Raw genomic sequence first — 17,954 nt, 5'->3', positions numbered from 1 at the left:
TTGCTTCTCTTTGCTGGTGGCCAAGAGCAGGTGCCATAGGGAGGGAGGTGTAAGAGCAGGGCAAGGATATCTGAAACTTTCCCAAGCACTCTCCTGGCCATTTGGTGCTCAGGGATCACAGAATCATGGGATTACTGAGTGGCTGATGTTGGCAGGGACCTCCAGGACCCTCTGGTCCAACTCCTGCTCCAGCAGGGCCCCGCGGAGCCACTCGCCCAGCCCCACATCCCGGCGGCTGCTGGAGACCCCGCGGAGGAGCCCCCAGCCCCTCTCTGGGCAGCCTGTGCCAGGGCTCGGTCACCCGAGGTACTGATGGTTGCTGTATCATCATGTGCTCCAAAATGCTGCCCTTAAGCCATGTGAACTTTTAGCATCCACCACATCCTGAGGCAAGAAGCTCTGCTCCTCTCCTGATGCTCTCCTCCTGCTCTTTGTCAGGGACCTGGCTCCTGTTGGCTTCACCTGCTGTCTCTAGTGCTTGCATTGGAAGGAACCGAAATGTTTAAATAAATGTTAAAATCCAGGCTGCACTTGCTCCCTCAAGCCCTCCCCGGAGCCAGGAGCTGTGGGGTTTTGCAGCAGGCAGAGCCTGCTCTGGCCCCGATTCAGTGTAGGATGCCCTTCCCTGGGGTCCCTCCTTGGAGCACAGCACCGGGTGCTGCTGCAGGTCAGCCCTGACTGGAGAACGCTGCAGCTACCTGTGCCCTTCCCACCTCTGGCACCTCCCGCCCTGGGTGACCACACCCCCCGACAGCCCCCCAGCACAGCAAGGACCAGGGCAGGAGACCCCGGTGTGGCTGTGGGAGACAGCCCTGCTTGATGTCCTGAGGGACAACACGGCGGCACCTCCAGCCCAGCCAAGACAGGCTCTGGTGGCGGCTGGGGCTGTGTGCTCAGCAAGGCTCCCGGAGGGGAGCTGTGCTAATTCAGGAGGTGATGGCACGGGTACGGAGAAGTGCTGCAGGCACCTGGGAAGCTCTGGCTCTGCTACTGCAACCCAGCCTGGGAGTGGGCCAGGGCCCAGGGCAGGTCCAGGCTAGGGACCCACCCAGCTGGGGTGGCCGAGGGCTCCAGGCTCCATCCTCTCCTGGCTCCAGGTCCAATTTCCACATCTGAGCACGGTGGAGCCTGGCCAACGCAGCACTCAGCATCCTGCAGCCCAGATGGTCTGGACAGGGACGCGCCTGCGGGACCAGTACATCCCAGCATTGCCCTGGTGCTGCTGGAGCAGGAACCTGCCTGTGGGACCGGTGATGTCTCTCGACACTGCCCAACATCCCCGGCCCACAAACCTGCCCCTGGGACCGGTGCTGCCCAGAGCTGCTCTCTGCGGCCAGCACCCCCAGGCCAGGACCCTGCCGATGGCTCTGGCGCTGCCCAGAGCTGCCCCATTCCCCCAGGGGAATCGGGGGATGACGGCGCGGCGGGGGAGCGGGCAGGGTCTCCGCGCTCCCCACCAGACAAAGGCGGCGGCCGCAGGGAGCGGCGCGGCGCTGCGGGCGCGGCCGGGCGCAGCGTGCGGCGGCCGGGCGCGGGGGGCAGGTGCGGAGCCCATCGGGCCCTCCGCCGGAGCGCCTCGGCCCCCGCCCAGCCCCGCGGAGCCGCAGCGGAGCCGTCAATCAGCGCCCCCCCCCCCCCCCTTTCTCCCCCCCCCCTCCCTTTTTCTCGCCCCCCCTCCTTCCCCCCCCCCCTCCCTCTCCGCACGCCTCGGCGCGCTGCATCGGGCTCGGTGACAGCAGCGGGCTGGAGGCAGCCTCGCCGAGCGGCTCCGCTCCCAGCCAGCGCCGAGCAGGGCGCAGCGGAGGCTTCTCGCTGCTCGCAGCCGCCGGCAGCCCCCGCCGAGCCCCCGCCGCCCGCCTGGCAGGGCTGCCGAAGCATGCGGAGCCATGGGGCAGGGCTGCGGACACTCCATCCTCTGCCGGAGCCAGCCGTACCAGGCGGCCGCGTCTGACCTGTGAGTCCCCTCCCGTCGCCACCGGGGATGGGGGGACCGAGCCGGGAAGGGGGGGGATGCTCCGGGAAGGGGGGGATGCTCCGGGAAGGGGGGATGCTCCGGGAGGGGTCCTCCAGGGGGCTGCGGGGCGAGGGAGCGGGGGATGCGTGGGGAGAGGGGAGGCAGGAAAAAAGTTCCTGCTGCATGACAGCTGGAGGGGAGGGGGCACGGCGGGGCCCTGACCCCCCTGTTGCCCCGCTGGTGATCGCCCAGGGCAGGTCACTGGTGGTGGAGACTGAAGGGCTGCGTGCTGGAGGGCCGCCGTGCTCAGCATCCCTGCGTTTCATGAGCCACGCTCACCCCACCACGTTTTCATATGGGGGTGGAAGGCTGTGGGCCCGGCGGTGGCCCTAGGGGGGGCACGGCCAGGCACCGGATGCCTTGGTGAAGTGTGGGTCAGGCCTCCGAATAGTGGTTCCCACAGCTTCACGCAGGGCAGGGCAGCCACCCCCGCACACCCACCCACGCAACAGGTCCGGGGGTCCGGGTGTTGCTGCACCTGCCTGCGTGCAGCGGGGTGGGGAAGGGTCTCCGAGGCTCAGCGGGGCTCCTGCTCCACCGGCACAGGCAGCAGGGGCTCTGCGCACGAGCGTGGGGTGACCTTGCTCAGGGATGACAGTGCTCCCTGGAAGCGGTGAAGGGTGATGCTCTGGAGAGCCCACGTGGGAAGCTGGGCTGAGCTGGCTAACGGGAAGCATGCGGTGCCTGAATTCCCAGCACCCGGGGCTCTGCTGGGGGATGGCGGAGACCCCCGGCGCTGCGTGCGTGTGTGCAGCGCTCACGAGGCTCCACAGCTGCTGGCTAGCAGGCTGTGCAGAGGCGGTTTGCAGTACGTGGGTGCTCTGCCTCCGAGTGCCTGGATATCTTGGGTGCTCCCCGTCCCTTACCCCTGGGGCAGCTGCTGCACAGCCCTTTGGATCCCACCCTGCCAGAGGGGTGGGCTGAGCCGGCGGGGAAGGGATGCAGGCAGAGGGGGAGAGGAGGAAGGCGGCTCGGTGCTTGCATTCCTTTGTCTGGCAGTGCCAGCTCCACGTGCTCAGACAGCGGCCGAGCCGCCTGGCTTGGCAGCGCAGCCTGGGAGCAGCCACCGAGCTGCGTGGGGATGAGCCTGGGAGCACCCTGAGCTCCCCTTGGGTGTGTTCACAGATCCCCTAATGCCAGAGCACTGGGGCGCAGGGGAAGGCTTCTGCTTCAGCACAGAGCCTTTCCCTCCCTGCACCCCGCAGATTTCACACCTTCAGGGAGGTGACCTTCAGATAAGTTTGCCTCTCTCTAGTAGAAAATACCCTACAGCATCTCCTCTACCTACAGCCCCACACATGGTGGGGCTTAGACCCACCTTGCCTTACACCAGGGCACAAAGAGCTTCCGTGGGTGCTGGCCCCGTCTCCTGCCCTGGCAGCCTCCTTCCCCCAACCCTCCTGGCTAGCTTTCTGGCGCCGAGTGCTTTGTTCCCCGCAGAGACACTTTTATGCCGCCATCAGGACATGTGCCCGTGTCCTTTCCTTTAAGCAAAACACACAAAGGGCTCGAAATGCCATGCTATCCCCATGTTTCCTCTGGCTGGAGCTCCTCTTGTGACTTGCAGCTGCTGCTTAATGACCTTTAAGGCAGGTGGATGCTGCCGAAACTGCGTGCAGCCGGACTGGCCGGGCCTGCGGAGCCGCCGGGGTGACCCAAGAAACTTCACCCTTTACCCAGGGTATAGCCTCACCTTCTGCCTAGAAGATGTCTGACCATGTTCCTGCACACCCCGGGGGCTGTGCAGAGGTGGAAAAGCTTCCCAAGTGCTGTTCTCCTGCAAAATGCTCTAGGGAACCTGCTTTGGCAGGGAGGATGGACCCGATGATCTCTTGAGGTCCCTTCCAACCCCTACAATTCTGTGATTCTCTCGTCCCCACGTGCGCGGTGCAGCCCCGTCAATAAGTTCCGATTTATTTTGCAGGTGGCAGCCAGTCAAGTGCCATTTTGTGTTATCCAGGTCATGTTTTAACCCATTTCCTCTTTTCTTTCCCCCGGCGGGAAGCGTGCTGCTGGGCGGGCGGCTCCTGACCCGGTTAGTGGCGCGTGCTGGATGCGAGGGTGCCCGGAGCGGGTGCTGTCAGCACGCCTCGCAAGCACGGCCAGCCGTGGAGAGCAGGATCCGAACCCTCTGCATGGTTGCAAACCGCCCTCTCCCCTCTTCCACCAGGATCCCATCTGCATGTTAAAGCAGGGCGCAGCGTGGGGGGGGGCCCGCGGGAAGCATTGCGGATAGCCCTGCTCCGGGAGGGGTGAGCTGGGAACCAGAGCTGGGATTAAATCCGAGAGGAGAATGCAAAGTGGCCTCGTCAGCAGTGCCCTGCTCCTCGTGTCCCCGCTGCATGCAGCGTGAGCAGGAGGCGAGCAGGCACGCACGAGGAGGGCAGCCCCGGCTGCGTGTGCCGGGATGGAGAGCAGGTCCAGCTGGACACGGTGCCGGAGCGTCCGAGTGAGGCCAAGGGCAGGATCTGGCAGCAGCTGGGGCTGGAGGAGAAACTGCCAAGCTCGGCGGGCTGAAAACGTGCTGGTGGAGGAGATAAGGCACCGAGGGCTGGTGCAGGGAAGGTCCGGGCTTGGCGGGGGCTGTGGTGGTTGTGGGTCTTGGGAAGCCCTTGGGAATCACTGGAGCAAAGGTGCTGGGGACCTGCGAGGGGACAAAGGTGTTTCCTGCGCATCTTTGTGCCTTCGTGTTTACTCCAGGTAAATGTCACATCCTGACCGCCTGCCTCCATCGATGCTCGTGCAAGCGATGCGCGATGCGCCTGCCCCCCCCCATCTCTGATGCACGGGGCTGGGAGCGGCTCCATCCTGGGGGTGCCCAGAGGAGCAGCAGGAGGGGCTGTTATGCCTCCCTTTGCTCCCAGAGCGTGGCCAGAAGGGCCTCAGAGACGTGGCTTGCTCTGGTGACATTATGCTGCCCCGTGGAAAGGGGCCGAGCCGCGTTTTGGGGCTCTCCAAGCACCTGCACCGAGCGAGGGCAGGCTGACGAACACCCCGGGGACCACCCCAAACCCGTGCCTTGGCAGCCGGTGACTATTCCCAGCCCCTGTCTTGCAGGTCTGAAGCACTCTGCAAGGCTGGATCTGGCCCCACAAGGGGAACGAGGTGGATCCAGGAGCGGATGGGCCCCGGCCCGTGGGGGTGCCTGGCAGCGGAGCTGGGGCAGGAGGCACGTCGGCATCACCCCGACGCTTCAGCACACAGCCCCGGGGAGGCAGGAGGGTGACCGGGAGAGGTTGGGATCCACCCGAGAGTCCTCCTGGCTCCACTGTGCCCTGCTGAGCTCTGCCTGGGGACACCAGGCTTGGTGCTACCCACGCACGTTGAGGTTCAGGGAGGATTTTAGTGTGATGCAGGCTTTGCATCCGACTGTGCTGCTCGTCCACAGGGCAGGGGAGCGGGCTTCGGCCATGCCTTGCTGGCAGCAAGATATCTGGGTTACGCTGGATCCACGCAGATCCAGGAGGGGGAAGGAAGCCGTGAAAACACAATACCAGTGCCTCAGGCTCCGGGCAGCCTGGCTGGGGGGGCTTTCCCCCATTGCAGCCCCCCCCCGTCTGCTGCAGGCCTTTGCGGAGCAGAAGCAAGGGGAGGCTCTGTGCGTGTGGAAGGAGAGGAGACGGGGAGCGCTGTAGCAGCGGGGTGCCCGGGGATGTCCCCTTTTGGCATGGGATGCATGGACCTGCAGCAGGATGGGGCTCCTGGGGCGGCCGGGAGCCTCCTCTTCACCTCCCCCTGAGCATCCTCAGCATCCAGCCTCCCTCCAGCCTCCCCCCGAGCATCCTCGGAGCCGCCAGCGGTGCTCAAGTGCTGGGAATTCACCTCCGGTGCTCGCCGGCTGCCGGCCAGCTGCTGGCGCAGACGCAGGCAACCAGGCCAGACCCTGCTCCGCCTCGCAGGCTGGCATCAGCCCCTTGTGCCCCACGCATCCCCCTGTGAGACGTGGGCCCGGAGGAGATAACAGCTGGCTGAGCCGCGCCGCCGGCTCCAGGGCCAGAGGACGAGCATCGATCCGGGGCAGGAATCCAGCTCCTGCAGCTCCTGGCTGGGGGATGCTGGATCTCCCCGGGGCCGCGCTGCACGCAGCGGCCCTTTCTGGGAACCCCCCCTGCCTTTGCCCAGCCCTCCGCGCTCTCCTCCCCAGCCTGGTACTCGATTTCGCTTTTGTCTCCTTCCCAGCTCCCACGTGGCTCGCCGAGAGCTGCGCTGGGCCGCAGCCAGCGGCTCAGGCCGGGAAGCACGGGGCTGCCTGGGACTTTCTGCCCCCGTCCATCCCTCCCCTGCCAGGGCTGAGCTGCCCTACTTAATGCTCGGGCTGGTCTCTGGGGTGGGGGGGCGAGGGGGTGGGCGAGCCCGAGGATGCTTTGTCCGCGCGGCCGCTCTGTCAGCAGGCAGCAGCGGGAGGGCTGCGGGCAGGGGGAGGCCGGGGAGGGCGCAGGCGTGCGGCTCCCCCCGCAGCCGCAGCAGTGGGGGTAAAATCCTGCTGGGGGGGGCTGGACCCCGGGTCGGTGGCGATGCTTCACGGGTTCCCAGCTGGCAGGCGCTCTCGGTGAGCGGTGTGCGGCGCTGCGGCACCCTTGGGCCGTGGGGAGGTCTCCCCAGAGCCCTGTCACCCGTGTGAGAGCCCTCAAGGAGTGGCCTGCAGCCTGCTGCAGATCCTGAGTGCTCCTGGGGACTCCTGGGTGGGTTTCTCCCTGCCACCCAGCTCCTGCAGCCCCCCGGGGCCAGTTTGGGAAAAACCACCGGGTGGGAAGGCTGCAAACCTTCCCTTTGCAGGCAGCGCTTTTGGGTGGGCTCAGGCCTTCCGAGCGCTTGGCAATGTGTGTTTTCCCGAACAAACGGAGTAGAAAAAGGAGGTGGTTTTGGATGGATTCATCTCCTGCAGGAACTGTTACTACCTGCCGTTTGGCTCTTCGGTTTGGGAGCGGGTCCCATCGGCCTGGCACTGGCATTTCGGGGGGCTGAGGGTGGCTTTGCAGAGCGCTTTGGGGCCACCAAACCCCTTCTTCTGCCAGAAGCAGAGGAGGGCGATGGCACCTGAGAAGGAAAAAAGCAAACAGCAGCTTCGGCGGCAGCCTGGAAGCGATGCCTGAGCCAGAAAGCCTCCCCTGGCTTCTGATCGCTTCCCTGAGCCAGCCAGCCCCTTCCCAGCTAGTTATTAGCTTGCACGTTTCAGCTGGGTGACTCAGAAGACAGTGAGGAGCTATTTATAATGAGCATTTGAAAGGCTAAGCCTGTTTCAGGGCTTTTTCCCCCCCCTTCCCTTGAGCTGTCGCAGGGCAAAGTCGCCCGTGCTCCCTCTCGCCCTGGCCCAGCGTGCCCGTGGCCGTGCAGGAGGAGGGAAGCTGCTGCTCCGAGGTGGTGACAACCTGGCCCAAAAACCTCCTGTCTGCATGAGCAGCTCCCCAGGCACCTCGCTGTCCCGGTGTTACGGACAGCAAAATTCAGAGATGGGGCAGGGAAGTGCGGTTTTGGGGTTGCTGCACCCCGAGCAGAGTGGCGATGCTGCTGCTCCTCCGCCTCCTGCAGAGCCAGGGCCAGCGGGACCCAACCCGTGCCCATTTCTCCGCATGGAAAACCTCCGTGCAAACCCCTCCTCACAGGCAGGGCTCCCCGCAGCTCACCCCGTCGCACAGATGGGGGCAAGATGCTGTGTCCCACAGCCTCTCAGGGAGCTGCTCCCTGGGACCTGAGCCCTTCCCGGCTTGGATGCTGCCCAGCTGGGTGAGCCCGAGGCTGGCTCTGAGCGCACGAAGCCCTGGCGAGCGCTCGGATTTATCAGCCTGGTGAGGATGTCACGCTGGTGGAGCCAGCGGGTGTTTGGAGACGGCTCCAGGAGCTGGGTTTTGCTGATCCAAAGCAGGAGCCCCAAGCAGGAGGGACCACGGGGTGGGTGCTGTGGGTGGGGAGCAGGCGGGGATGCCACGGGTTCCTGCTTTCCCCCAGAATTAATAAAATGAGCCGGGGTCTGAGCTCTCCTCTCTGCACGGCGATGTGCTGGAGCTCCGCGCTCGCTCAGCCCACTGCGGTCCCATTTGGAGCGGGATAAGTGCTGAAGGCAGCATCCTTCCCACGTGCAACAAGGAGGCAGAATTTGGGCAGCCTTTAAACAAGAAATCGCCGCCGAGCAAGGCGATGGGCAGAGGTGTTGGCGCCAGTGAAATCTTTAATCTCCCAGCTCGAGCCGAGTGACGACACTTGCCCTGATGGTTTTGTTATCAGCAGCCCCGGGCACGAAATCTCTGCCCACGAGCTGGGTGCGCTCTGGCCGGGCTGGGTCCGGCCGGGTGATGGAGGTGCTTGGTGGTCCCGCGGAGCTCGGGCACCCCAGGGCTTGAGACATCCTTTGGGGGCACCTCGGGTTTCTGGTCGGGAGGGACATCAGGGCCGCGTGCTGCTCGGGACTGACGCAGAGCCAGCAAAACGCGGGCGGAGGAAGCACCCGAAATTTCAGGGGCTGTTTGAGCCCGGTGAGGAGGGCTAGCGCCTCGCTGGGCCACGTCCCCGCGGTGTCTGGAGAGGGGAGGGAAGGCAGTGAAGGCAGGCAGAGGCAGGGCCTGGCTCCCAGGGCTGGAGGTGCCCCGTTCGGGTGGGGAGGGCTTGCCGTGGAGGAGCAGCGTGACCTTTCGTAATTCAATTCTTGCTCTTTTATTTCCCCCGGTTACCTCCAGCGCTCTGCTTTGTTGGAGGCTTGAGTTCCCATAGCAGAGCACTGCAACGTTTGAATCGCAGGGATTTTTTTTTTTACCAGCTGGCTGCTGCAGGTCGAGCATCCCCCGAAATAAACACAAGGCCCCTTTGGGTGCTGGTTTCCTCTGGCCGAATGGAGGCTGCGGCGCAGAGGCAGCCGCAGCCACCCCGAGCGCTCCCACCTGCAGGTGCTGGGGGGTGAGGACGCGGGGGCTGAGCCCTGCTCGCTGCACCCAGACAAACGGGGGGCTCCCCACCTGCCCCACGGCTCGGGGGCTGAGCCAGCCCCTCCAAACGTGGGGCTGTGGGGAGGAGAAGGGGGGTCTCTGCCCCCATGGATGGCGTGGGAGGCTGGGGCGAGCACGGAGGGGCTGCGCGGAGGTGGGGTCCTGGCAGCCCCGTGGGGCTTGCGGCGCTGCTGGGGACCCTTCCCCGCCGAGCTGGCACGGCGCTGTGACAGCAGGTCCGTGGGCTGGCAAGCCTGCAGCTCCGAAATAAGTGCAAAGTCAGCCTTGCTCATGCGTTGCTGTGCATCAGAGCTGGGGAGCGGGGTGCTGGAGCCGGAGCTCAGCGCGCGGGGAGCGGCGGCGGGTGCCGGCCACGCAGCGTGGGCAGGGGGCACCTCCCTCCGATCCCTCCCGCACTTTGAGGTCTGCTGGTGCTCGGCAGGGGCAGGAGACGTGGTCCTGCCTCGGATGGGTTGGATCCTGCCCCGCACCCCCTGGTCAGTGGCACCCGGGCTGGGAGCAGGGAGCCAGCAGCACACCATGGGGCGAAGCCGCTGATTTATTTAACGTGACCCATCGCTTAATGAGACCCATCTTTAACCGCCGGACCAGCTCCAGTGCTTATCTTAATGACAGCAGTGGTTGGCTGCTTGGCGCTGAGTGGGGTTTGTGGCCGAAGAGCAGGTGCCGTGGGCTCTGTGGGGGCTTTGGGCACGTCCGTGAGGGTTCACAGCATCTCCTCGCCGCGGCCAAGCTGCCCCCCGACCTTCACACCTCTGCTGCACGGCCCCATCTGCTGTAGGGCCGACCATGGGGCTGGGGCCAGCTGCCCCCAGCACCCCGCCGCTGCCCCCCGTCACCCCCCCCGGAGCCTGCCCCCAGCAGACAGCGATGCAGGGAGATGTCTGCTCGTCGCACCGCAGGCTCGCGCAGACGGCAGCCGCCGCGCCACGTATTAAGGACAAGCTCTGCTCTCGCCCTCCGGGCATTGCGGCTGCGGTGCTCACGGCAGGGGCTCAGCACCCCCTGCTCCGGGTCTGCTGGGCGGCCTCATCCTGCAGGATGGATGGTAGGGCTTGGTGGGGGGGCTTGGTGCCCCCTGCCCACCCGGTGAGGGTGGCAGCAAGCCCGGAGGAGCTCGGTGATGGTGGCACGAAGAGGGCTGGATGCGGTGCTTGCAGCAGGGCTCTGGGGAGATGGAGGTTGCACGCACACACGTGCACAAGTGCACACGCACACAAACACACCTGTGTGCACACGCCAGCCCCTTCCCTGCTGGTTTTTGCCACCAGTGCCTGTCCCAGCCCCATTACTCTTGTCCCTGCTCCTGGCCGAGCCACGGCTGCTGCCGGGAGGTGGCACCGGCCCTGGCGCCCGCGGCCCCCTCCCAGAAAAAGCTGCGACTTTGCAAGTTAAAAACCCAGGGCTCAGCTCAGCGAGATGCTGCTTTTAAGCAAATGGGTGTCAGCTGAAGCAGCTCTCGTTTTAACAAGCCTCAGAGGCATGAGAGACTTTTAGCCGTGTCCTTCCCCTTCCCATTCCTGACGTTCCAGATACCCGGCTGGCTCTGGCTAACAGGAATATTTTGTATTTGCACCGTGCGTTTCCTCCTCCGGGGTCTGGTGCATTCATTTCGTTGTCGTTGGGATGGGGCTAATTTCGGAGGGGAAGCCAGCCCGGTGCGCATCGTAGGAGCACGTGGAGGCTTCAGCTGAAGTCATGGCGTGGAGCTGCCGGGAGGATTTGGGCACCAGGGGAGGTGGGAGCAGGATGGGCAGGGGGCAGAGGCAGGACGTGGAGCTCCTGCTCCTCCCCAAAAAGCACCGGGATCCTGCTGGAATTGGGATGGAAAGACTGGGGGAATGGGAATGGAATTGGAATGGGAATTGGAATTGGAATGGAAAAACTGGGGGCTCAGACCCGCTGCAGGGGAAGCAAAAACGCAGGGCCAGAGTGGCACTGGGGAGGGAGAGGAGGCAGAAGGAAGCGCCACCTCCGGCTCCTCTTTTTCTCCCGGTTATCAACTAAACCTCCTAATTGAATGATGAGTTGGCAAAGTCTGTAACGCTGCATTTATTCAAGGACAACTCCCAGGAGAGCCAGGGGTAACCGTGCGTTTCCTCTCCGCCCCGCCGCGCCTCCTGCCTGCTGCCGAGGATCTCGGTGTCAGCGCCCCGGCGCTGTGCTCAGACCCTCGGGGTGCTGGTGCCCCTTCCTGCTGTTCTCTGCTCTGGTCCCGGTGGGCGAAGCTCTGCATTTCCACCATCCCCCCTTGGGGACGGCCTGTGGGACCTCAGGGCTTCCCCCGTCAGCCAGGACCTGGCATCTCTGAGGTGCGGCGCGCTGAGAATTTGGCGGCTTCAGGATGTGGTCAGGCCACATTCCTGGGGCTCCTTGGAGTGCCGGATGCGTGCCCGCTCCCCAGCTGCTCCGTGGGCGTGCGGCGCTGCCGGGACAGCACCGAGGAAGTGCGCCTGCCGTGCAAACACCGCTCAGTGCACCCAGCCGGAGCGGCGGCACTCGGGGCTCGAGGCGTTTGCTGAGCAAACAGAGTGCACCGGGAAGCCCGGGGTGCCACCTTTCCCCTCCCCTCCCACGCTCCTGCCAGCTGCTGCGGCCCCGCGGCATCCTGCGGCACCTGTCCATTAATATTCATGCTGCAATTACCCACAGCAAACGTCGGATCCAAACGAGCCACCCGAGCTACGTGGTGGCTCCGCTCGTCCTGCGCGTGGGGCCGCTCGATCCCGGGGCGCAGGGCACGGCGCAGGGCACCCGACGTCCCCGCAGCCCCTAACGCCCACTCCATGCCCTGCGTTTCCATGGTGAAATCCTTCGGTTTGGGGCTTGCTGCCTACAGTAAACAGGCGATTTTCTGTCGCTGCTTGGGACCGGGCAGGATGAGCCACGGTGCGCCAGGGGTCAGCACTGAAGGTTTGCTCTGTGCCACCCAAACCCTTTCTGCCCATGGGGTCTGCGCTCCCCGTGCCCCCGTGGCTTTGCTCCTGTCCTCCCCTGTCAGACAGGGCTTTGTCGAGGCTGGGGCAGATTACATCTCCCGTGCTGCCTTTGTCTAGAAACGAGTTGTCAGCTGCCGGGGCTGTCTGGCTGGCGTGGCAGCGCTAAGGCTGTCGTGTCCGTTCGGGTCCCACTTATCCCTTTCATCACATTTTTCCCTGCCAGATATGCTCCCAAGCCACCCCTGCCCACCAAGCCGGGACCCCAAGCCTGTCCCCCCACGACTCAGTCATACCCAGGGGGGCTTTCTCCACCCCGCTGCCCCCTCCCCTGCTCCAGGGACCTCTTGCACCCACCGCAGGAGGGAATGCAGCTGCTGGGGACTTGGAACATGGGACACGGGGACAGGGGACATGGGACACAGGACATGCTGTGCAGGGATGCACCCATCAGGACCACTCCCCCCCTCTCACCACTCATCCCGAGCATCCTCTCGAGTGACCCCAGCTCGCTCCTGCGCCCTGCCACGGGCCACCCAGCGCTGAGGTCACCGCTGTCACCGGAGCCACCCCTCGCCGACAGCCTGCCCCGCCGGGGACCTCGGTGGCGGGGGGACGAGGCTTCGCCTTGCAGGGGACACGTGCAGCCCTCCGCGTTTCCAGATCGCTGGGAGCTTGTGTACTTGTGGGCCGCTAAGTGCTGTAATTACAGATGTGCTTTAATTAGCATAATTGCATTTCTGCACAAATAAAACATTTGGCGGAGTAATTCCTCGCCTGCAGCTCTGAGAGCAGAGCAGAGGGGAGCGGGGCCACCCCCGGTCCCACCAGGTTGGGGGGGGGGGAGGCTGGCATGGAGAGCAGCTGGGGGCGGGGGGCTGGTGCCTGGACACCCCCTGGGTTTGCTGGGATATGGCATTGGGTTTGCTGAGATATGGCATTGGGTTTGCTGGGACACTGTACTGGGTTTGCTGGGACATGGCACTGGGTTTGCTGGGACACTGTGGCACTGGGTTTGCTGGGACATGGCACTGGGTTTGCTGGGATGTGGCACTAGGGCATGGCATTGGATGTACTGGGCCACAGCACTGGCTTTGCTGGGATGCGGTACCAGTCTTGCTGGGACATGGCATTGGTTTTACTGGGACATAGAACTGGGCTGGATGGGGCATGGCACTGGGTTTGTTGGGACATGACACTGGGCTGGATGGGACACAGCACTGGGTGTACTGGGCCATGGCACTGGGTTTCCTAGGGCACTGTACTGGTTTTACTGGAACATAGCACTGGGTTTTCTGGGACACGGCACTGGGTTTGCTCCTTCATCACCCTGGGGATCCCAAAAAGGATGCACGAGCAGATGGCAGTGGGAATCCAGCCCGTATACACACGACGCTGGGACATCTGTGCCCCCTGTCCCCCTGCGGGCAGCCCCTGTCCCTGTCCCACCACCGGGCAGCGTCGCGGCCACCTCGTCCCGAGCACCTCGTCTCCTTGTGCCTCGGGACTGAGCCGAAAGGAAATGAGCCCCAGCATCATCTGGCGAAGGGCTGGGAAAGCAGCTAATTACCGCGCGACTGCAGGCTTTGCTAAATGCCCTTTTCGTCGAAATAAAATAATAAAAGGAAAAAAAAAAAAGGGAAGAAAAAAAAAATTCCATTTTTCTCGAGCTGAAAATGAAAGTGATTATGTAACAAGCAATAAATTACTTAAAAAGAATGACTCATTAGAGCAAATACAGAAAAGTCACCGCATATTTTTAGCTCGAACGCCCTGTACCCTGCGGTAACCCCGCGGGGGTGCCGGGGGGCGCAGGCTGCCCCCTCCCCTCGCCCCTCGCCAGGGCCGGGGCTGTCGCTGCCCCCCCCAGGGGTTTTGCCCCGTGGTGGCCGTGATGGGGCCGGGGGACCCCGCTTTGTGCCCCCCCAGCCGTTCCCCTGGGGCCTGTTGAACACGAGCCCCTCGCCGAGCCCCAGTGCGCCGCTCCCTGCCCGGAGAGCCTGACGAATTAATTTGGAAATGGAAGCGACGAACAAGTTAATTGGAGGAGAAAAAAAGAAGAGCGAGAGAGCGATCCAGTTTTAATCCAGGTTAAATTGGCGAGTGAAGGCGTCGTTAACGAAGGAGAGATAACGAGGGGAATTGGAGCAGGCAGGTGCGGAGCTGCCAGCTCAGCTCCTGCCAGGCGGGAGGGTGGCAGCAGGTGCCCAGCTGGGGACACGGGAAGCCAGCAGAGCGCGTCCCTTAACGGAGATCCCTGGGGACACCTGGGCAGGAGACAGAGCCGGGGGTCACCCATGGATGGGGGGGGCCCTGAGAGCTGCCACCACCCCTTTGCTCCCCCTTGGCCTGTGCGCAGCATCCTCGTGCCCTGCTGTGCCGAGGAGGAGGAGGAGGAGATGATTTCACCCTGGAAGGTGTCCAAAAGAGCTGGGACCCTCTTGTGCCCCTTTTTTTGAGGTGCCCCTCCTTGGGTCTAAAGGTGGAATTGGGGGCCTTTTTGAAGAGGGTACGGCAGCCAAATCCGATGTATGCGTGCTGGCAGCTGGTGAGCTGCTGCAGGACACGGGGGCTGGGGGGGCTGCAAGGGGTGCGGGGCAAACCCAGGTCGGGCTCAGAGCATCACCGGGTCGGGCTCGGAGCTCCCCCAGGTTGGGGCTTGGAGCTCCCCAGATCGGACTCAGAACATCCCTGGGTCAGGCTTGGAGCACCTCCAGTGCAGGCTCGGAGCTCCCCCAGGTCAGGCTCGGATCAGGGATCAGGCTCAGAACATCCCTGGGTCAGGCTCAGAACATCCCTGGGTCAGTCTCAGAGCACCCCTGGGTTGGGCTCAGAGCACCCCAAGGTTGGAGCTTGGAGCATCCCTGGGTCAGGCTCAGAGCACCCCCAGTTTGGAGCTTCAAGCACCCCCAGGTCATGCTCGGGGCACCCCATACTCAGGGGATTTGCAGATCAGGTCTGCCTTGAGCCCCCCCCAAGTCCCACGGCCGTGCGTGTGAGCTCACCTGGTGCCAGCAGCGAGACCTCAGCTCCGCTGTCACTTGGGGGCCACCCCCGGCCCCGCGAGGGGCTGGATGGTGCTGGGTGGCAGAAATCCCCTCTTGCAGCCGCAGCCCGGCCAGCACGGAGGTGAGCGAGGCACGACTCGTCCCGCTGCCCGCGGATGTTGCCTATTACTCTTTTATTTAATCCGGCACTAAATGAACGTCCTCCGCGCGCCCGGGGTCTTCCTTATTGCTGCCCGGCCACCTGCAGCGGCTGCTGGCGCAGTCATTAACGCGCTAACGATTTGCGTAAGTACCTCTGGACGAGCACTGCCCGCCCGGCTCGGGTGCTTCATTTGTTCTTCGCCTGTAATGTAGCAGAAGAGAAATTTACAGCGATAAAAGGGGGGGGAAAAAAGTCCCCGAAAAGGCAAAATGGTACAAAGCCTGAGGAGCTGCGAGGCTGCCCGCCGGTGCCCCCCGTCCCTGCAGCCCCCGAGGGGTGGAGATGTCCCAAAAGCGGGGCTGTGGCCGTGGAGGTGAGGCCAAGCCATGGCCGAGGCTGGGCTGGAGATGTCCAGAAGCACCAGGGTCTGCACGTCCTCGGGGTGACAGCGTGGGGACACGCCATGTCCCTGCGTGGGGGCTCGGGTGCGCTGAGCGGTGAGGACAGGGTGGCGCGGCAGAGCCAGTGCCATCGCCACGTCCACAGGGGGGGTGCCGGGGGCTTGTCACCCGCCTTGCTGTCACAGTGGGAGCTCTGGAGGGAAGTGGCAGGGACAGGGCTGGCCCTCTGGACGCAAGCTGTCCTCCAGGCACATGCTGTCCCCTTGGGTGCAGGCTGTCCCCTGGATGCACGCTGTCCCTGGATGAAAGCTGGACGCACACTGTCCCTGCATGCACGCTGTCCCCTGCATGCACGCTGTCCCCTGCATGCACGCTGTCCCTGCATGCACACTGTCCCCTGGACACACGCTGTCCCTCCGGACACACGCAGTCTCCCAGGCACGTGCCGTCCCCCGAGCGCCTGCTGTCCCCCGGACACGTGCTGTCCCTTGAGGCACACGCTGTCTCTCCCGATCCGCGCTCTCTGCAGGCACACGCTGTCCCCAAAACACATGCTGTCCCTCTGGACACGTCCAGCTCTCCCCCGAGACACGCGCTGTCCCTTCAGACATGCGCTGTCCCGCTGGACACGTCCCGTCCCTTGGGACATGCTGCACCTTAAGGCACCCGCTGTCCCCAGATGTGCAGCGTCCACCAGGACACACATTGTCCCTCCAGGCACCCCCTGTCCCTGGGGATGCCTGCTGTCCCCCAGCGTGTCCCTCCCCAGACGCACGTTCCTCCAGACGCATGCTGTCCCTCTGGGCACGATCTGTCCCTCGCTGTCCCTGCGGATGTCACCTGTCCCTCGTCCCTCCGAGCCTGCAGCAGGCGCGTGCCCTGGTCCCTGCGTGCAGGACACAACGTGGGCTGCGTGTGACAGCAGGGCTGAGCCTCGGGGTGCAAAACCCTTTGCAGAGCAGGCTCAGGAAGCTGGCAGCAGCCATGGCCGGGGCTGGCTGGCACCCACGGGGCCCCGGGGCTCAGCGTCACTGCCAGGTGCTCGCTGCTGAGCCCTCGGTGCAGCAAACAAACCCTGCTGCACCCAGACCTTCCCCGAGGGCCCCTCGGGACAGAGCAAGGAGGACACCGGCCCCAGCTCCCAGCCCAGCCCCTTCCAACAGCCCCTGGCTTGCAGGTGCCGTGTGCGGGGGGGAAACACGCCAAGCACCACGGCGCTTTGGGGCTGGGGGGGCCGCAGCGTCCCCCCGCTGCCCGCGCCGCCTGCTCCCAGCGGTCTCCATAGAGATCCTGGCAGAGCTTCATCACTTATTCATCGCCGGGCCCTTCCTTTTCCAGCTAAGAGCACGGAGATAGCAGTAACGGCAGCAACGGGGACAACAAGCCCGTGCCTGCGCCCCCTGGACGTGCCACCAGCGTTTTGGGGGCACGGCAGCTCCTGCCGCCAGCTCTGCCATGGAGCAGGGCACCGGGACGTCCCCTCCTGGCTCTGGGTTTGTACCCGGTGGGGTAGGGATGGGGTGAGCCCAGGGACCCGTCTCATTGCTCGGGGTAAGGCAGCTGCCCCCAGACCCTGCTGGTGATGAAGGAGCCCGGTGCGGGCAGATGCAGGGGCTCAGCGCGGTGCTGAGCTGCCACGGGGCGGCACGGGTGCAGGCACAGGGCTGCGAGAGGTGCAAGGGTGCATGGGGGGCAAATACGAGGCTGCGCAGGGTGCGCGCACAGACACAGACCCAGTGCACACAAATATTCACCCCCTCACCCTCCCACACACACATATTCCCCCCCCGTGCACGCCCACCCCCACACATCAGTGTGCACGTGCCCCCCCCCCAAGCGCGCACGCCCACCCCCTGTGCACGTACACACTCCCCGCGTGCAAACCACACCCACCCACGCCCCTGTGCATGCACGCTCTGCACGCACGGACAGCTCTGCTAACGCATCCATGTGCACCCCCCGCACGCACAGCACCGTCCGTGCACCCCCCCGTGCAGCCACACACCCGTGCGTCCCCGTGTGCACCCCACGCATGCACACGTGCACACCCCCCTGCGTGCAAACACACTCCACACGCAGGCCCCCCCCCGTGCATGCCCCCCGATGTGCGCACACATAGACGTGCAAGCCCACAGGTAACACACAACCCGCTCACACGCAGGCTCACAGCTCTGCACGCCCACTTGTGCACACACACACACACACAACACACAGACCGGGAGGGGGGCTGCAGGAGCAGCTCCCAGCACAGCCCTGGCACTGGGTTCCTGCCCCGCTCTTCCTCCCAGCCCTGCTGCAGGTCTTCCTCACACCTGCACACGTGCTCCCTGCGGGCAGCCCGCAGCCACGTGGCAAGGCCGAACCTGTCCTTCCCGACCCCAAAAAGCAGGGCAGGGCACGCCGGGGCGGCTGCTGCCAGGCTGCCAGGCACATTTATCAACACAGGCTGAGGAAGAGGAGCATCGCCTCCTTCCTCTGCGAGCAGCGAATGCGGCTTTGATTTGTGGCCGTGCCA

General features: G+C 64.6%; 1 protein-coding gene and 1 long non-coding RNA gene across 4 annotated transcripts in view; one reads left to right on the top strand and one right to left on the bottom strand.

The window, feature by feature from the left end:
* Positions 1-1,713: 1,713 nt before the first annotated feature.
* The window catches only part of PDE2A (phosphodiesterase 2A), a 52,489-nt gene continuing 36,248 nt past the window's right edge, over positions 1,714-17,954 (top strand). The window contains exon 1 of the mRNA XM_066990080.1: positions 1,714-1,954. Within this exon, the coding sequence (XP_066846181.1) occupies positions 1,887-1,954 (68 nt within the window). The 5' untranslated portion in view covers positions 1,714-1,886. The remainder of the gene's footprint in view (positions 1,955-17,954) is intronic.
* LOC125180056 (uncharacterized) lies at positions 10,832-15,838 on the bottom strand. Of its 3 annotated transcripts, none has more exons than XR_010828479.1 (4): positions 15,344-15,838; positions 14,894-15,239; positions 11,599-12,588; positions 10,832-11,405 (listed from the first exon to the last, which is right to left on the bottom strand). It is a non-coding gene; the product is annotated as an uncharacterized lncRNA (long non-coding RNA). The 3 variants fall into 3 exon arrangements; XR_010828480.1 differs by having other exon boundaries at positions 10,832-11,785; positions 12,363-12,588; positions 15,344-15,834; XR_010828478.1 differs by having other exon boundaries at positions 10,832-12,588; positions 15,344-15,829.

The sequence above is a fragment of the Anser cygnoides genome, chromosome 1, assembly GCF_040182565.1.
Source record: "Anser cygnoides isolate HZ-2024a breed goose chromosome 1, Taihu_goose_T2T_genome, whole genome shotgun sequence".
NCBI classification, from domain to species: domain Eukaryota; kingdom Metazoa; phylum Chordata; class Aves; order Anseriformes; family Anatidae; genus Anser; species Anser cygnoides.
Note: the sequence above shows the minus strand (reverse complement) of the source record. Positions and strands in the feature narration are given on the sequence as shown.